At 35.9% G+C, this 18,267-nt stretch overlaps 1 protein-coding gene across 2 annotated transcripts in view; it reads left to right on the forward strand.

The window, feature by feature from the left end:
• The window catches only part of lamb4.L (laminin subunit beta 4 L homeolog), a 69,858-nt gene that overhangs the window by 13,140 nt on the left and 38,451 nt on the right, over positions 1 to 18,267 (forward strand). For both annotated transcript variants that reach the window (XM_018252638.2, XM_018252640.2), the window contains exons 4-16: positions 639 to 774; positions 1,343 to 1,416; positions 4,252 to 4,440; positions 4,777 to 4,840; positions 5,639 to 5,853; positions 6,171 to 6,291; positions 6,921 to 7,109; positions 7,857 to 8,036; positions 12,698 to 12,807; positions 13,899 to 13,978; positions 14,792 to 14,942; positions 17,193 to 17,324; positions 17,410 to 17,595. In XM_018252638.2, coding sequence (XP_018108127.1) covers positions 639 to 774; positions 1,343 to 1,416; positions 4,252 to 4,440; positions 4,777 to 4,840; positions 5,639 to 5,853; positions 6,171 to 6,291; positions 6,921 to 7,109; positions 7,857 to 8,036; positions 12,698 to 12,807; positions 13,899 to 13,978; positions 14,792 to 14,942; positions 17,193 to 17,324; positions 17,410 to 17,595 — 1,827 coding nt within the window. The remainder of the gene's footprint in view (positions 1 to 638; positions 775 to 1,342; positions 1,417 to 4,251; positions 4,441 to 4,776; positions 4,841 to 5,638; positions 5,854 to 6,170; positions 6,292 to 6,920; positions 7,110 to 7,856; positions 8,037 to 12,697; positions 12,808 to 13,898; positions 13,979 to 14,791; positions 14,943 to 17,192; positions 17,325 to 17,409; positions 17,596 to 18,267) is intronic.

Below are 18,267 nucleotides of genomic sequence, written 5' to 3' on the forward strand. Positions count from 1 at the left end.
AATTAAGATTTGCCTGCTTTAGAGAGCTAGTGTCACAGAGGGGCACTATGGAAGGTTTGCAAGTCCCTTAATGCAGAAAACAGTGTAACCAACATTTTCCCTCTTTTTCCTTTAATGGAATTGTTCAGTGTACAAATAAAACCTGGGTAAATAGTAATAGGCTGTGCAAAATAAAAAATGTGTCTAATATAGTTAGTTAGCCACAAATGTAATCTATACATGACTGTTCAGTGAGTTTGCTTTTATTACATTTATGTCCCGTATGGCCCCCCTCAAGACAATTTTTTATTTTGCAAAGGCTATCTCTTTACCCATTTTTTATTTTTACAGGGAACAATTCCTTTAATAAAAAATAGTTGAAATGCTAACCTGGCATTAATTTCTAATGCACCCAATAATTGACCCACATTGCGATATAAATGATTAATGTCATCTGTGTTCATGAAATAGAGATTAAGGTATACTGGATTAATTATAAGGTTTGTATACAATACTATGAGATACAAGACTGCTGTTAGGACTGTGTTCTCATTTTGTTTAGAGATATATTCTCAGAAATCATGGCATTTATTGAATAACTGCTAGCAACCTTGAACTCCAATGCAATCTGCTCAATTAATTTTGTCTCTTCATTCTAGGATGATCAAAAATGTTTTCAATGTGATTCAAGAGACCCATATGATCCTTATGGCAATCCCAGTAGTCACTTAATTGAGAATGTGATAACAACCTTTGAACCTGAATGGAAAAATAAGTGGTGGCAATCAGAAAATGGTAAGAATTTTTTTCAGTGTGAGTGATTTTAGGCCAGAAAAGCCTGTTATTTTCATCTGCACAAGATCGAAGCCATTGTTATGCACTTGTTTGATTTTTCATCCTGAAGGGTTCACTTTATTATATAACAACCATGATAATCATACATGACACTCCACAAATAAGTTGATTTTCTGCTTGGATGTTTCTATTTTGTTAAAGTCAGGAAAGTTTTCAACTGTTACTGTTACCTTTATCCACAGAAACTAGTTTACCTAAATAAGCTGTGTAGCCATTTGGGAAGCCATTCAAGTTGAATAGGGCAATAGGTCTCACATTTATACAATACATAACAGAAGAGCTCTATAGAAATGGCTATATAGAGTAGTAAACTGATATATTTCATACAGTGTTCTATTTACAAAATCTGCATAGTGTCATTGTTTTCTTAAAATTGATTTTGAAATAATACAGCTATAGTAAGATTTATTGTAACAATAATGAAAAAGAGATCAAACCCATTGTAATCAAACCAATTATTTAATGTATGCATTTTTTAAGTAATGTTTTCTTGTTTATTGATTTTTAGGTGTTGATCATGTTAGTATCAGACTGGACTTGGAGACATTATTTCAGTTCAGCCACCTTGTTTTGACATTTAAGGTACTAATATATATATATATATATGTGGATTGCATTATTTACACATATTTCGGTAAATTGTGAGAATTTACCGAACCTAGGGAACAAAACAACAGTTAACTTTGTGAAAAATACATTTAAAGCAGACATAATTAATTTAATATTTGTGCTTGTGCGCATCAATACATATTAAGCCTCATTTACTAGACATAAAAGGGGTTGTTCACTTGTTCACCAGAAATAACGACTTTTTCCATTTACTTTCTATTTTTAATATTGAAGTGTAACCTGACATTTTTTACCTTCTAAAACAGCTCTGGGAGGGGGGGGGTCGCCGACCCTGTAAACTGTTCTAAATTGATACATTTAGTTGATACATTTCTTATCTTTGTACCTGCTGAGCAGAATCTCTGGGTTTTATTAAAGGCAGCTGTTAGAATTGATACAATAGTTGCTAATATTTCAAAGATCCTGCTGAGAAATGTATCAACTAAATATTGCAAAATTGTAACAATTTAGAGTCTGCACCTGAATTACTGAGCTGCCAGACTGAAACACCAGAGACAGGAACATTCATTTGGAAAAAAAGTTAAAAATAAATAATGGAAAGTAATTGAAAAAAATCATTATATCTGGGGAACAATCTGAAAACAACTGAACTGAAAAAAGTGTTTGGAAGGTGAACAAACCCTTTAAGATCTTATCATTTGGCAATATTAGAACACATTGTCCACCTGCACATTGGGCAAAATTGCATTGATGTATTGGATTATAATGGAGACCCATCATACAAGGGCTGTATCAATGCTCCACAGAATTTTCACAACTGCCCAATATATCTCATTTATATTGGTAAGTCTATGAGCATTCAATGGGGCTCATTTATCAACACTGGACAAAATTGCCCATGGGCAGTTACCCATAGCAACCAGTCGGTGAATAGCTTTTTAAAGCCAGCTGCAAGCAACAAGGAATGCATGGATTTGATTGGTTGCCATGGGTTACTGCCCATAAGAAAATTTGCCCAGTGTTGATAAATGACCCATAATGCATTTATATATACCTACTATATGCTACTTGTATGTATAGGACACTCAGCACAGATGAAAGCCAAGGTTTTTAGATAAATTAGTAGTCCTGGTTGAATGTAAATGAGGAGTAGACAACAAGGTGTGTTGTGTCTGTCCCTCTTTCTGATTGAAATTTCTTCTTCCAATCACTCAAAATGCAGTTCAATATGCTTTATGGCTATCTTTATTACAGAGCATTTTATTACAGTGGACTCAGATCCTAAATCCACTTTATACCTTGATTGCTTGGTTGAAGTATATCTTTGCAATCCTCAATGTGTCAACAAGATACCTTGTGGGGACGCCCACAGCCTAGTTCAGAGCGGCTACGTTTCAGGTTTTACCTGCACATCTTCTTTTTTAGGCACACGAGTGACGTCATCGCGCTTGGTGCAAAATTCAAATATTTAAAGGCGCCATGTCCTACTTCCCATCACCAAACATAAGTCTATAGTACATAGTTCCTGAGTGCGCTTCTAGTCTGGTTTCTCTGTTCCTTGACCCTTGTCTGTCATTGAACACCGCCTGAAATTACCTTTGCCTGTTACTAAGAATCCTTCCAGATCCTGACTCTGTAAAGCACTGACTGATTGGTTTTGACCCCATCTGTTCTACGACTATGCTTTGCTCTAACCAGTGGCATAAATAGATATTACAGGGCCCCACTGCAAATAATTTTTCAGGCCCCCAAAATGTTTAGAGGTTGACTTGTTTTACCAATATTTATTGAAATTATTACAGCAGCAGGGTCTGCTTCCTCTATAGTAATGCCTCTGGCTCTAACCCCATTCCTCCTGTCACACATTACGGTTCCCTTGTATGCACAGAACTCACGCCTTGGTTCTCTCACCTGGTGGCATCCGAGTAGTGGAGGGCTCCTCCCATAGCAAAAGACAACTCTTATAGGCGAAAGCGTGAGCCGTGACCATAACCTTTGCGTCTGTTCTGGGTTTTGGGAAACCATATGTGACAAAGGTCTTCATCCAATGGTATTTTCAAACCTGTCTGATAAATATCTGGTCAATCTTTGGCCAGAAATCTGTGGAGCTTTCTGTCAGGAGATCTCCCATACACAGGCCAGCTTGCATCAGCCTGTGTATGGCCAGTTAAACAAATCTTTTTTGCTATAATTTCTATGGAACATGTAACATTTTCCACTAGCATATTTCAGCCAATAAAGAAATACCTGTTATTCTTATGGATTGAAACTGCCTGTTGTTGTTGGGGGTTTGGCAAAAAAGGGATATTAATTATTTTCTCCCTGGATTGAAATGCACCAGCTACTTATGCCATCACCCTCATTATTAAACAAGCCACACACATTCTACTTGCAATGTAATAAGTGTCAATTGGTTAATTTAATGGGCATTTGATTTATTTTTCAATTCTAGAAATATATCTAAAATCTCTGCCATAAAGTAACAGAGCCTTCTTTGCTCTTTGGCAGAAAACAAAATAGAAATAGTCAGGTGATTTGCCCAATGCAAAAACAAAAAGTGCCAATAACCTTAGTGGTAAAACATTTATTTTCAAAACTACATGGAAAATAGAGCTATCAATTGAAGCAAATATTGGGTCTCAATAGAATCCAGTTCCAATGTGAAAAAAGCTTCATTTGAATAATTTTCCTAAAACAATGAAATGTGTTTAATTGTATTGTATTTTGACACAATTATGTGCTAAAATAAATTGTGGCAGGAGGTTTTAAAATTAGAAAAAAAAATACCTGTCTCAATACAAACATTTAATTTCTTTAACATACATAATATTGTCTTTTTTTGTGCAGACTTTTCGCCCATCTGCCATGTTAGTTGAAAGATCAAGAGATTTTGGAAAAACATGGAAGGTGTTTAAGTATTTTGCCCATAACTGTGCAACTGCTTTCCCTGCCATACCACAAGGCCATGCGGATGAGGTGGGAGATGTCATTTGTGATACAAGATACTCTGATATAGAGCCATCTACTGAAGGAGAGGTATGTATATTTCTTTTCTCTCATGCTATAGACATAAGTATGCAGAATATATAATATAACTATGTATCCACTAAGTTTCAAGTTTAACTTTAATTGCAAAGATAGAAATATTTGTCCTGAAGATGAACTGCGGAGTGGCAATTTCTGTATATTGCTGGTCCACACTTGTGTGTAATAAATTGTGTCTGGTGAAATTTGCTTAGTTCAAGCTTCAGTCTAAAAGGAAAACGGAGTAAAAAAACATATATAGATTTTGATTCTACATTAGGAGAAACATATTGCATTAAGAACAAAGATATTTTCAGTAAATGACCTGTAGTTAACTTAATTTTGTAGGTGGTTTTAAAAGCATTGGATCCCAGCTTTCACATTGAAGACCCTTATGACCCATTTATCCAAGGTATGACATCTGTGAAACACAAAGTACAATAACGTGTTATAAAGCAAATGAGAAGTAATTCAATTATTGGTAAATAAAATCATTATCTGCCTCCCCCCCAACATTGTTTATCATAGATAATACCCCTCTTGCCTGTCAAGCCCATATATATGTTTAATAATTTAGGATAGATTGTACTATATGAATAACTTACTGTGTTTAGAACTGCTGTTTTAGAGGTGAGGTAGTGAATCACATGTGGCTGTGGTACGCAATTTATGTTAAAAAATAGAATGTCAGCATGGAAACATTTGGCACCTTATTATTTAAAAGAAAATAGTGTGAGGACTCCTTTCATATTGAAAATCATGCTCCTGACTATCTTTTTGCAAAATGTAACCCTTTTGGCAGACAACTATGAATAATATTTTTCATATTACTGCCCATGAGCAAGTTACCTACAAGGTGGGTATATTAAATAGTTAATTAAGTGAGGCTGAAGTGTAGAATTCCAAAACCTAGGGATATTATCTACTGTATTTACATCCCATTTCTTAGTGGCCATGGAGCACTGAATTACAATTTTTGTACAGTTATTTATTGGTTCATAGTATCTTGCATATCTTCAATATTATACAATGGGCCAAATTCAGTTCCATGAGGAGATGTTATTTTATGGTTTAGCACATAAAAACATATAGGTGAGATTTAATTTGAAAAGGAAACACTTTTCTCCTAATTCATTTCCAGTTTTTTCCCCACAGACTTCATTCATCCATTAATATTCCAAAATCTGCATCTTATGTTCTTCTGCTTTAGATCTAATTACTATAACAAATCTTAGAATAAATTTTACTAAACTTCACACCCTTGGTGATGCAATAAGCAATCAGTGGCAAGATAAAATTGAAGAGAAATATTACTACGCAGTCTATGAGATGATTGTTAGAGGAAACTGCTTCTGCAATGGTCATGCACGCCAGTGTGCTCCTCTACAGAATACACAAGGAGATGTGTTAAGTCATCCTGATAAGGTAAGTATCTGTCATTTGAGAATTTACAATTTGTATATTTTATTTACCAATGCATGGATTTACTTTTCCATTTCAGTGGATTTTCTTGTAAAGGCCATGGCAAAAATTGCACAGTCAACAAAATACCAGATCAATGCCAGTAAATATCAGATATTTGGGAAGTGCCATGATTTGACCTTTTAACAGATAGCTAACTAAGTCCCAGTTGGGTTACACAGGCCAACTAATAAGTGCAGAATGAAACAATAATCTTTGTTTTTGTTACTTGTTTTATTAGAAAATGATTTATGTTTGTAATAAAGAATAACTTTTTGTAGGTTCATGGGAAATGTGTCTGTCAGCATAACACAGATGGCGTGAACTGTGAAAAATGTAAAGAATTTTATAATGATACTCCATGGGCTCCAGCTGTTGCCTTTAAAGAAAACGCCTGCAGGAGTAAGTCATTCTATAGCTGTGTGTTTTAAGCAGTGTCTTCAGCCTTTCCATATTTGTTTATCTAGCATAGATCTGTTTCAAAAAAACAGATACAGGTATGGGATCCATTATTCGGAAACCCATTATCCAGAAAGCTCCGAATTACGGAAGGCCGTCTCTCATAGTCTCCATTTTATACAAATAATCCAAATATTTAAAAATGATTTAATAACTGCAAGCAAAAAACTAGATTAGATTTTTCAATATTTTTTCATTGATTGCTTTTTTTATTTCTAACTTTCATTAAGACAACCGTACACAAGCCAATAAAAGCTGCCAACATACTCTCCTTAAAACAGTGATCCCCAACTAGTGACTCTTGAGCAACCCCTTATATTTTGGCAAGGGGATTTGAAAAAAAAAGCTCTAATGCCAACTTGGCCCAGCATGTGGGTGTCCAAATTAAGTTCAGATCTGCTCATTTGGTGAGTTCCCCAAACTAGCAGACCTCAGTTTTAGCCTGATGCAAACCAATTGCTGGTTGGTTATGAGCAACTCTACTGGAGCCATTTAGCAACTACATTTGTAAATCAGCAATTTATCGTTTCAGAAATTTTACTGCTCTTTTAAAATACAAATTATTTTTACAGAGTGTAACTGCAATGGGCATTCTGAAAAGTGTCATTTTGACATGGCTGTATATCTAGCAAATAACAGAAACAGTGGTGGAGTATGTGACGACTGCCAAGACAACACCATGGGAAATCATTGTGAACTGTGTAAACCATACTTTTATCGGAATCCTCTCCAAGATACATCTGACCCATATGCTTGCATCCGTAAGTCTTTTTTTTTTTCAATAAGCAAGGAAAAATTACATATAAAATGGTGGAACCTCAACTTTTGTTCTGTTTATATGGCGGTAGCAAAACAAATCTTCCACTTTAACAGTAACAGTACAATGCACAATTTAAGGAGAGGTAATACTAAAGGGTTCATTCATGACCCCTGGGGGGTTTAATTTCAATAGTATTAAGTGATGCAAGAAAATAGCCCTTAGTGATAATCTATGCAGCACTTGCACTCAGCGGTGTGCTGTTCTTTGCACAGTGCACAACATTTTTGGTCTGGTGCTCCGTACAAAGAGCAGCAACAGAAGGCACACCCCAGCCCTGTCCTTACCTCCTGCCTTAGAGAACGACAGAACCTTCATGTGGGCTGTGCCTCCTGCCACCTGCTCCTATTGCAAAACTTATCCTACAAATTATCTCATGAAAACTCCAATAAATTCTATCGGGAAAAATTGGAACAGAAAGAGTTTTTTCTCCTCAAATTGAACCTTGCCCATAAGTATTTTTTTCACTTAATAAACCATAAATGTAATGTAAACTTGGCCCTATGGGGCGTTAAGTTGATTTGCATCTGGTTCTATGGGAAAATCTGGAACTGAATAAGGAAAGAAATATTTCTCATCTAATTGATTCTGGCCCTTAATCTGAAAACTACATTATTGTTGCTTTGTGTGAGCACATGTTGGGGTTTCTATTTTAATATGCTAATTGATTAGCTGTGTTTGTTCCACATAGCCTGTGATTGTGATCCAGATGGAACCCAGGGCAATGGATTATGTCAAAGTCAAACAAATCAGAGACTTGGAACCCTTGCTGGTGCATGCTTGTGCAAGGAAAATGTAGAGGGCATCCGCTGTGACCAGTGTAATTCTGGTTACTTTGGGTTGAGTGCCAACGATCCATTGGGCTGTCAGTGTGAGTATTGTTATCATGTTTTTTTCCTAGTGAAGTTCAAAATTTTTTCAGAATTAGATTCTGGGAGTAAATACATTTAATATAAACTGTTTTTTTCTTCAATTATATTAAAAACAGCATTATGAATTTCTTTTAGCCATGTGCTAACCTGTGTTTTAGGATAATAGTAGTGTTATATATATATATATATATATATATATATATATATACTAAACAAGGTTGCCCCTGCACTCTCGATATATAACCCCCTGAAAAAATATTCTTGCACAGCTGAACTGTAACTTTCTTAAAAAATACACTTTTAGTTACAAATTTTGTACAAAGCACGCATAAGCTGACGCGCCCCGTCAAGGCAGTGTCCATGCGTCAGTTCCTATCCTAAGTGAAAAAAATTTGGGGAGAGACAGACCATACCTGATTTTCTCTTTATTTAGCATGATCTCTTCCAAAGACACCATTAGGCGGGGGTTGGGAGAGCGAGCATTTAAGGAGAGAGGCACCTCCCCAAAAATATAAAAATTTTAAACAAACAAGCTGAAATGCCGCTCCTCACCTTTCTTATTGGGTGCATGTGGGCAAAGCTTAATTTACATACTAAACAAGGTAGCCCCAGCACTCTCAATATATAACCCCCTGAAAGAATATTTTTTCAGGGGGTTATATATTGAGAGTGCTGGGGCTACCTTGTTTAGTATGTAAAGTAAGCCTTGCCCACGTGCACCCAATAAGAAAGGGGAGGTATATATATACTCACAGGATTTGAAAAAAAAAAAAAACAACAGCCTAGACCAAGACCTTTATCAAGATGATAATCCCACACCAAGTCCCCTGCCCTGCACAAAAAACATAGTTACTTTTAAACAGACTGCACTGCTTCTCAAGTGATTGTACTATATTCTTTTACCACTAGAGGGTGTGAGTAGGTTTTTAGCTTAGACCAAAATCTTGGTTTAACAATTTATGTTGTTTTTGAACTTGACACCCACAGAGCTGTAAGATGGTCACCCCCTAGCCATGCCAAGGAAAATGTGGACACTGCCACGAAATACCTATCTGGGGTCCCGAAACATCATCTCCAGTGGTGCCAGTCTCTCTGTGACCCAATTAAAAACACATCTAGCACATTACCAGAAAAGCATCCAACAAAGTAGTATTGATTGGCAACTATGTGCACAGTAAAATATGAGGTAGATTTTTAGCATCAACCCACGTGCTCTGCATTCTCACCTATGGGCACAGAAACATCATGCACATTGCCAGAAAAGCATCTGGCTTAAGTAATAAAATAAACACAATAAATAATAAGGTAGACATTTCAGCTCAAACACACATACTCTCCACATAAAGCGGTCAAGTAGTTTGTCATGTAAGGGGCACTTCAGGGAGAGATATAAAATAGAGACTGCATAAGAAAGTGTAGGTGAAGATGCAGTGTATAGAGGAAACTGTGCAAAAAGTAGAAATGAAACTGGGGTGTCCATGAAAACAAAATAACACAGCACCAAATAAACAATAAAGCACAGTCAATGTAAATCAATGTAGCTAGTGACTATATGTCACAAACAGTCCATGGAAAGTGACACTAGCAAACCCAGACTCAGTGTTCCAGACCAATAGGTTCAAATGAAACATCCCAAATGCAATGTCTTGTTGAGACCTCTAGGGGCTAACATGTCCAGTCTATAGATCCATCATGAATTACTTTGTAGAAGGGCCAAGTCCTGATCACCTGGTGGTCGATGGCCATAAATCTGAGGGTAGGTAGAGAGTGTCCTTTAAGTGTAATTTTAGTGTCTAAGAACAGGTCCGCCTTCTGATCTTTTATGGCTTTTGCTGATCCACAAGGACAAATAATGACATAAATCACGTATGTTGATGTACAGTACATGTAAGTCTGTGGGTAATTTTGAAGCGTTTACCAGTATGAAGAAGCAGAACGTCTGGGCCGTGAGCACGCTCTTGCATGCTGTCGTAAAGTGGTTGTTAACCTTTAAGTTAACTTTTAGTATATAATAATAGCCAATTCTAAGCAACATTTCAGTTGGTCTTCATTATTTATTTTTTATATTTTTTTAATTATTTGCCTTCTAAATTTCGAGCTTTGTAATGGCAGTCACTGGCCCACCCCATCTAAAAACAAATGCTCTGTAAGGCTACACATTTATTGTTTTTGCTACTTTTGATTACTCTCCTTTCTATTTAGGCCCTCTCCTATTCATATTCCAGTCTCTCGTTCAAATCAATGCATGGTTTCTAGGCTAATTTGGACCCTAGCTATCAGATTAGTGAAACTGCAAACTGAAGAGCTGCTGAATAAAAATCTAAATAACTAAAAAACCACAAATAATAAAAAATAAAAAAACAAATATCAAATTGTCTCAGAATATCACTCTCTATATCATACTAAAGGTTAATCATACTAAAAGTGAACAACTCCTTTAAAGGGATCCTGTCATTGGAAAACAAGTTTTTTTTCAAAACGCATCAGTCAATAGTGTTACTCCAGCAGATTTTTTTTATATTCAATTTTGAAATCTGACATGGGGCTAGACATTTTGTCAATTTCCCAGCTGCCCCTGGTCATGTGACTTGTGCCTGCACTTTAGGAGAGAAATGCTTTCTGGCAGGCTGCTGTTTTTCCTTCTCAATGTAACTGAATGTGTCTCAGTGGGACATGGGTTTTTACTATTGAGTGTTGTTCTTAGATCTACCAGGAAGCTGTTATCTTGTGTTAGGGAGCTGTTATCTGGTTACCTTCCCATTGTTTGGCTGCTGGGGGGAAAAGGGAGGGGGTGATATCACTCCATCTTGCAGTACAGCAGTAAAGAGTGATTGAAGTTTATCAGAGCACAAGTCACATGACTTGGGGCAGCTGGGAAATTGACAATATGTCTAGCCCCATGTCAGATTTCAAAATTGAATATAAAAAAAATCTGTTTGCTCTTTTGAGAAATGAATTGCAGTGCAGAATTCTGCTGGAGCAGCACTATTAACTGATTCATTTTGAAAACATTTTTTTTCCCATGACAGTATGCCTTTAATCTCTTTTTGCATCTGTACCCAAACATAGGTCTTGGGGTTTGGTATAATGACAAAGTCTCATCCATGTTAACAATAGACCAACTGTGGTCCACAAAAGTCTTTGGATGCTGGGGTAAATGTAGTGGTAAGAATCAGTGGTGATTGGTTCTGTTGTTGATTAGGTTTTGGTTTAAGAAGTTCCTCCTGTGAGTTGGCTTCTCTGTACCCCCTTTGTAGTAATCTGTTAATCTGTTTTGTGTAGTGTCAGTGTTGCTGTTATTACATATAGTTAATAAGGGATTCCTTTGATAGAGGGTTGATGGTTGTTGGTGGTATGCAGTATCTTGTTTCGGTTTGTAGGTTTCACTTTTACCATGACACATAAATAACAGGTTATCTATGTAGCGTAAATATAGTATAATTTGGGAGTTAGTAGTAACATAACGCTGTTCAAATTGAAACATGAATAAATTGGCATATGATGGTGCCAGTGCATTGCCCATAGTGGTATCAGAGGTTTGAGGGAAAAACACTTTCAAATATGAAATAATTCCTTGTTAAAGCTAGTTCTAATAAATCAGTGAGGAATTTGGTAAGTACTGTCTAAACCTAACCCTGTCTGACCCTACTGCAAGCTTCTATGCCGATTTGTGGGTGATTACAGTATATACACTTTTAATATCAATAGTTGCCAACAGGTAATCATTGGGGACCTCTCCAAGAGCTCTGACGGTGTTTATTAAATGTGTGGGGTATTGTGTATAATAAGGCATAGAGTGAACAGTAGGTTGTAGGAAATGATAAATAAAGGTGGTAACTGTTGATACCGGGAACCTACAGCAGAGATGATAGGTCTGCAAGGTGGGGCAGATAGTGATTTGTGGATTTTAGGTAATGTATAAATATGGGAATTCTATGGTAGTCTGATTACAAAAAATCTAAAGTGTTCTGATCGATCCAGCCAGTTTGTAATGCATGGGCCAATCTACTGTCCAGCTCAGATTTAAACTGACTGGTTGGTACCCAGCCTATGAGTTTGTGACAACACAAAACACGTAAGGCTGTAATCCATACTTGTACTTCAATAAAGACCTTTTTACTACAACTGCCTGGAGGACTGCTCCTTGAGTGCCTACCTACTCTACAAACAAAGCAGTCCCCTTGGGGGCTTTCTTCCCCCTGGGTTTGCATCCTCCCCACCAGGTGAGTCATCTTTTCCTTATTCTTTTGAGCAGAACTGATTGTGTTTTGGAGACAGCCCCAGAGTCAGAGTCTGTCTATTGGTCAGAACTGTTGATAGTCTGTAGTGATCTGGGTTTGTGTTTCCTCCTAATATTGCCCACCTGATTTTTATCCCATCTCAAATCCAGAAGCCACCCTTACACTATTCTAATTTTACAGTCTGTTTAAACTCAGTTCCTGCTTGTGTTTGTCTACTATGGAGTTCAATCTATTCAGCCAGTCAGTAGTTTTATCAGCCCTTAAAGTCTGCTCATACTGTGCTTCAAGTTTTTTTTAATTTCCTCTCTAAGTGTTGCCAATTCGTTGAATACCTGCTCTGCCACCAGCAAAATGAAGTCAAAATATATATTTATATATATTTTTATTTTTTTCCAAAATCTAATCTTGAAATGTTTCAGACTGCAACTGCAATCCATTCGGAAGCCTGAAGTTCTCAACCTGTGATACAGTTACTGGCGAATGTCAGTGTCAACAATTTGCAACGGGAAGATACTGTGAAGAATGTATTGTGAGTATGATTATTTTTCTTCTGTTTTGAGTGAGCACAGATGCATCTAGAACGGGATTTTATTATACAGGTATGCGTCCTGTTGTATAAAATGCTCAGGACCTGGGATTTTCAAGATAACGGATCTTTCCTTAATTTGGATCGTCATACCTTAAGTCTACTAGAAAATCATGCAAACATTAAATAAACCCAATAGGCTGATTTTGCTTTGAATAATAATTAATTATTTCTTAGTTTGGATCAAGTACAAGGTATTGCTTTAGTATTACAGTGAAAAAGAAAATAATTTGTAAAAAATTTTATTATTTGAATAAAATGTAGTCTATGAGAGATGGTCTACCTGGATGATGGGTTTCTGGATGAGCTTCCTGGATGATTGGTTTCTGAATAACGCATCCTATACCTGTATAACTGCAAAAATATTTTTTTTATTTTATAATATATAATATTTTATAATATATTTTATCATTTAACCAATGACCCAGAACCCACTTTTGAAAAATTCCTACCACATATGGTTACAAGGACCACAGAACTGTGGCAGTACTATTCAGTGATGTATAAATATTTTTTGTGCACTCTAAGGGGACTATATACTAACAATCACGAATCTTTAAGAATTTGTGGTTTTTAATTTTTTTAAAGCTCTAAAAATTCAAGATTTATGTGTGTAAAATCCATGAAAACCTCTAATACAAAACTTTGCCAGGTAAAAGTTGTCGAAGTCAACGGGAGCTGCATAGATCCTATTAAACTATTTTTAATCAATTCAGACTCTTAGAGGTATTCGTATTTTTTTTTTGAATCATTCAGCATTATTTTCCTGTCACTTCGTACACATGCATGAGTATGGCTTTTTCTTTACCTTTGTAATGCACAGCATGACAGAAGCCCAAGATTGTGCAGTGCCACAAACATTTTAAAGATGGCCTAATAAAATGATGGGAAATTACTGTGTAAGGATCAGCCATGTATCAAAGAGGCAGGAAAACAGAGTTCAAAATGAAACTAATAATATATATGTTAAAATGTACATTTATTTAAACAAGTCATGTAAAATTTTTTTCAATATGTAATCCTTTTTTTCGTAGCCTGGTTACTGGGGACTTGGCAATAGTGTACATTCCTGTACACCGTGCAACTGCGATATTGGTGGAGCACTCAGTGACTTGTAAGGACCTCTTTTCTTATTTCCTTCTTGTGAGCTATTAGATAACAGTGAGAGTGAATAAATGTTTTGAAAGTGAACTACTTCTTTAAGCAACTGATGCTACTACTGTTTGCTATGGGATATTATATGCTGAGTTGTTGCAGAGGGTTATTCTACTTGTTTCACACCTTCCTATTTTGTGTTATCCTTTTGTTTTTATTGTGACTGACCTCCTGGTATAAGTCACTGGCCTGTTTCATAGCTGATTTCTAATTTGCCCTCTTAGTTTGTACTGTCTTGTTCAGATATTAACTCAGCCTGTTTGATGTAGTTCCTGTCTAACCAAGGCTGGCATAGCTGCATTAAAATGTTCCGGGTCCTGTGCTCTGGTTGTAAAAGCTCTTCCATAATTATAAGTTCTTTGTTTTGTCTGCCCTCTAGTTGTTCCCTGACAACATTCTGCTACATTGCAACCTCCTCCTTTACTTCTGGCATCTTTCACTGATTTCTACATTTGGCACTTTGCTTGCCCTTATGGGTGGTCCTACAGAAAAGAATAGGGAGCAGTAATTGACATATTTTAAGACAGAAAGAGGAGTAACTGGTTCAACTTATTTATTAAGAACACAAGGGCAGAGTTATGGAATTAGTTATTCCAGTAGGTGTTTCTCCTTCAAGAATATGGTATTACTTAATGTGACTTCTATGCATGAATTGTTGCTAGTTCAGATAAGGTTAGTTTAAATTATGTGTGTGTTTGTACATAATTCTCTACCTAGTTTACTAATTTGCTTATCACATGCTTATCTATGTAAATCCTTTATTTCATTACAGATGCTCCCAGAGTAATGGTCAATGCGACTGTCGCCCTAACCTTAATGGCCGCCATTGTAATCAGCCAAAACCGGGTCACTATATTATACCACTTGATTACTACTTCTATGAAGCAGAAAATGCACTGCTTCTCACCAAACCCGAAAACATAGTAAGTTGTGTGAATTTTCATAATGATATGTTACAGGGATACTACTATAAGGTTTTAAAAATATTTTGCCAGCACAATAGAGATTTATTAGACCCCGAAGATGGAAATAACTATAATCAGAACATATTCCAGCTAAAACCTGTCGGCATCATGTAGAAGTCAATGGCAGAGGTCAATTTCAAGATTTTTTCCACGTAAAAAAATAAATTTGAATATTTGGGTTTTTCACCCTAAATTTACAAAAAATTTTTCCATATGGATTTTTTCATAAATTAGATACCATTCGGGTTTTGAGGTGATTCGAGGTATAAAAAAACCTCACAAAGATACCAATGAAAGCCCAGTTAGGGAGATAATTTGAAAAGAAAACTTTTTCTTGAGGCAATGGCTAAATGGTTATTGTGCCAATGTAATAGTATATATGTAACTTTGTTATGAGCTATTGGGGGGCCCTGAAAAAAAATGTGTCCCTCAAGGAGGGCTTGGACCAAAAAATCTGCAATCATTATCTTAGAGGTTTCAAAAGCTGAGCCAATACCCAAGTCAAATCTTGTTCATGTTATTATTGTGATCAGCAACTGCTCTGACTCCAATTTTGGGTTCAGTTAGACAATTCAATGAGAATTAAAAATATAAAGTAATAATAATACCCACTATCTAAGAATGCTGTAAGTGTGGGTGAATCTACTGGAAGCTCAGAAAGATATGAGTTTTTTGAGTAAATGTCTCAGCTGATGGTTTGAGCTGTTCCAGTATGTAGCCAAAGTGATTTAATGTTTGAGTTAGAGATCATTAGAATTAGAATATCTTAAAACTAGGCTCCCACAAGTTTTGTTCTAGGTTAAGGAAGAAATAAACCCCCTCTCCATAGCCTGCCTTCCATTGGCCTGCTTTCCACAGAGTCTATTAGACAGAAAAGTGTACCTGTTTGGAAAGCTGACCAACAGATGCAGAATAGTGCAGTTGAGTTTGTGCATTATCAGTAGTGATTTTTTTGGATTTGTGGCGAAATTCTGAATTTCGCCATAGATACATTTTTTTGGGAAACTGCAACAAAAATTCGCTGAGAAAAATGAAAGAAAAAAATGCCCATTCCCTTCAATGCACCAAACAGTGTCATGGGAATTTATAGGTGGGTACTTACTAACGTTTAATATTTGTATAAACCTTCAAATATAGTGTTGCTTTTCACAATGAAGTATGTTTGTTCTCAACTGGATTTCAGTAATTCTATAGGAATGTGCTTAAAATAGTGTAAAATCTAATTTAATAATAAAATATATAAAATAATTGCACTCACATTTTCACAATGTATTGACGTTTAAAACAAAGTCCCCGTGGTGTCAAAGTCCGGACAATTCACAATGCGGTCTGCTGTTTTTTCGCCTGCGTTTTTTCCGCAGTGTGTAGTCCTTAGGCTCACACAGGTGACGTCACAGCATAAATATGTCATCATAACATATCATAAATACTGTGTCTTTCTCAAACAGCATAGTTTGCACACTGCTTCAAGGTGAATCAGGTGAAGATACCATTTTGGTAACAGCATAAATCTGTCATCATAACACAACATGCTATGCATAAATACTGTATCTCTCTCAAACAGCATAGTTAGTGGTGCTCACAGGAATTTGCCCACTGCCTCAAGGTGAATCAAGTGAGGATTTTATTTTTGTTGTGTCATCCCATGTCACATAAATGGTCTTCAACCATATTAAATAACATATTCTGAACAATAAGAATATCTACTAATAACCTCTATACCCAATACAACATGTTTTCTTTCTACAAATATACCAGCCTGCCCCTCCCTTGTCTATTGGTTTTTTAACAAGTACAGACTAGACCTGTGTAGTGGGCCAAAACAACGGCATTCTCAACAAATAACTAGTCAAATATGAATCAGGAAATGTACATGATCTCACCAAGCAATTGCTGCATCCAGCAAAATATATCAAGTGGAGTCTTCACTTAACAGGTCTGCATGGGCCCTTGTTTTAATTGGATCTATTTAGGTATAGCATTGTGTGGCTGGCTTTACACTTTTTGGCATTCTTATAGTGATAAAATCATTTTTTATTCTGTTATCATACTACAAAAGTAAGATACAGTATTTATTGATAAAGAGATTTCTCTTTATATAATCAGACTTTTTACTTTATGTAGATCATACATTTCACAAAATACCAACATGTTTTGATTTCTTTATATTAATAAGACTATTTTTTTCTGTTCTATTTCTGTTCTCAGGTTAATGTAACTCCAATGCCAAAATGCAAAGATTATTTTGAAAAACAAGGAATTGAATTCAGGTTTGAGAATGGCAGAATAATACTAACAAACATGACTAAGCAAAGTTTAACTGAGAGAACACACATAAAGGTAACAAGGGCTCACATCTTCACACAAACATTTGCAATCTTCCGCATGTATAACCATTAAAAAATAATATATTTTTGTCACATAGGAAATTTTTCCTTTTTCTACAAATGGCTTTGCAGAAGTGGTGCTTCGACAGCCCACTACTGGGAGTGATATAACTTGGACAGGGCCTGGATTTGTACGTGTTCTCAGTGGGACTGGATTAAGATTTACTGTGAACAACATTCCATACCCAATGGAATTTGTAATTGCGATACGCTATGAACCTGAGGTAAATCTATTTTTTTATAACCCCACGATTTGTCTGTATCAGTAAAATATTTACATGGCTGGATAGTTTTTCCACTGTGTAAAATGTACATTTTAACTTAATTTATTCAAAAATTATCAAAAATATTACAAACATCCTGTAGTTCTGAAAGTTCTGTTTTCCACAGAATTTGAGTTGCTGGGTCTGGTACCCATGAAACACTTTGCCGAATTATCTTACCTCAAAAAACCAAGTCCACAAATGGACCAAAGTTTTATGGAATCTTCCTTTACCCATGAAAATTAGATATTTTTGTTCCTTCAAGGTGGAACTAACTAAACTGTGCAAAAGCATATCTATTAGTTAATATGAACATTTTGGATGCCATTTTATTTTTACCATCAATTCACACAAAACAAATTATATAAACTAGCACCTCCAACTGTAAGCAGACCATAATATGCAAAGATAATGTATAATTTAAAATAAAGGCATTTAACGATAAGGGAAAAGATAATAAAATATTAAATATGAATTATGAATATTTTCTTACCGCAACAGCACACAAGTAGCTGCAAGTAATAGCAATTGCTTTCTGTTTCTGAGTAGGTATATAATGGTATTCTTAATGAACATTGGGTAGGTGATGTTTCAAGGGTGCCATCATTTAGACAGAAAAACTGCATCATATCC

Source organism: Xenopus laevis, chromosome 3L (genome assembly GCF_017654675.1).
Source record: "Xenopus laevis strain J_2021 chromosome 3L, Xenopus_laevis_v10.1, whole genome shotgun sequence".
Taxonomy (NCBI): Eukaryota; Metazoa; Chordata; class Amphibia; order Anura; family Pipidae; genus Xenopus; species Xenopus laevis.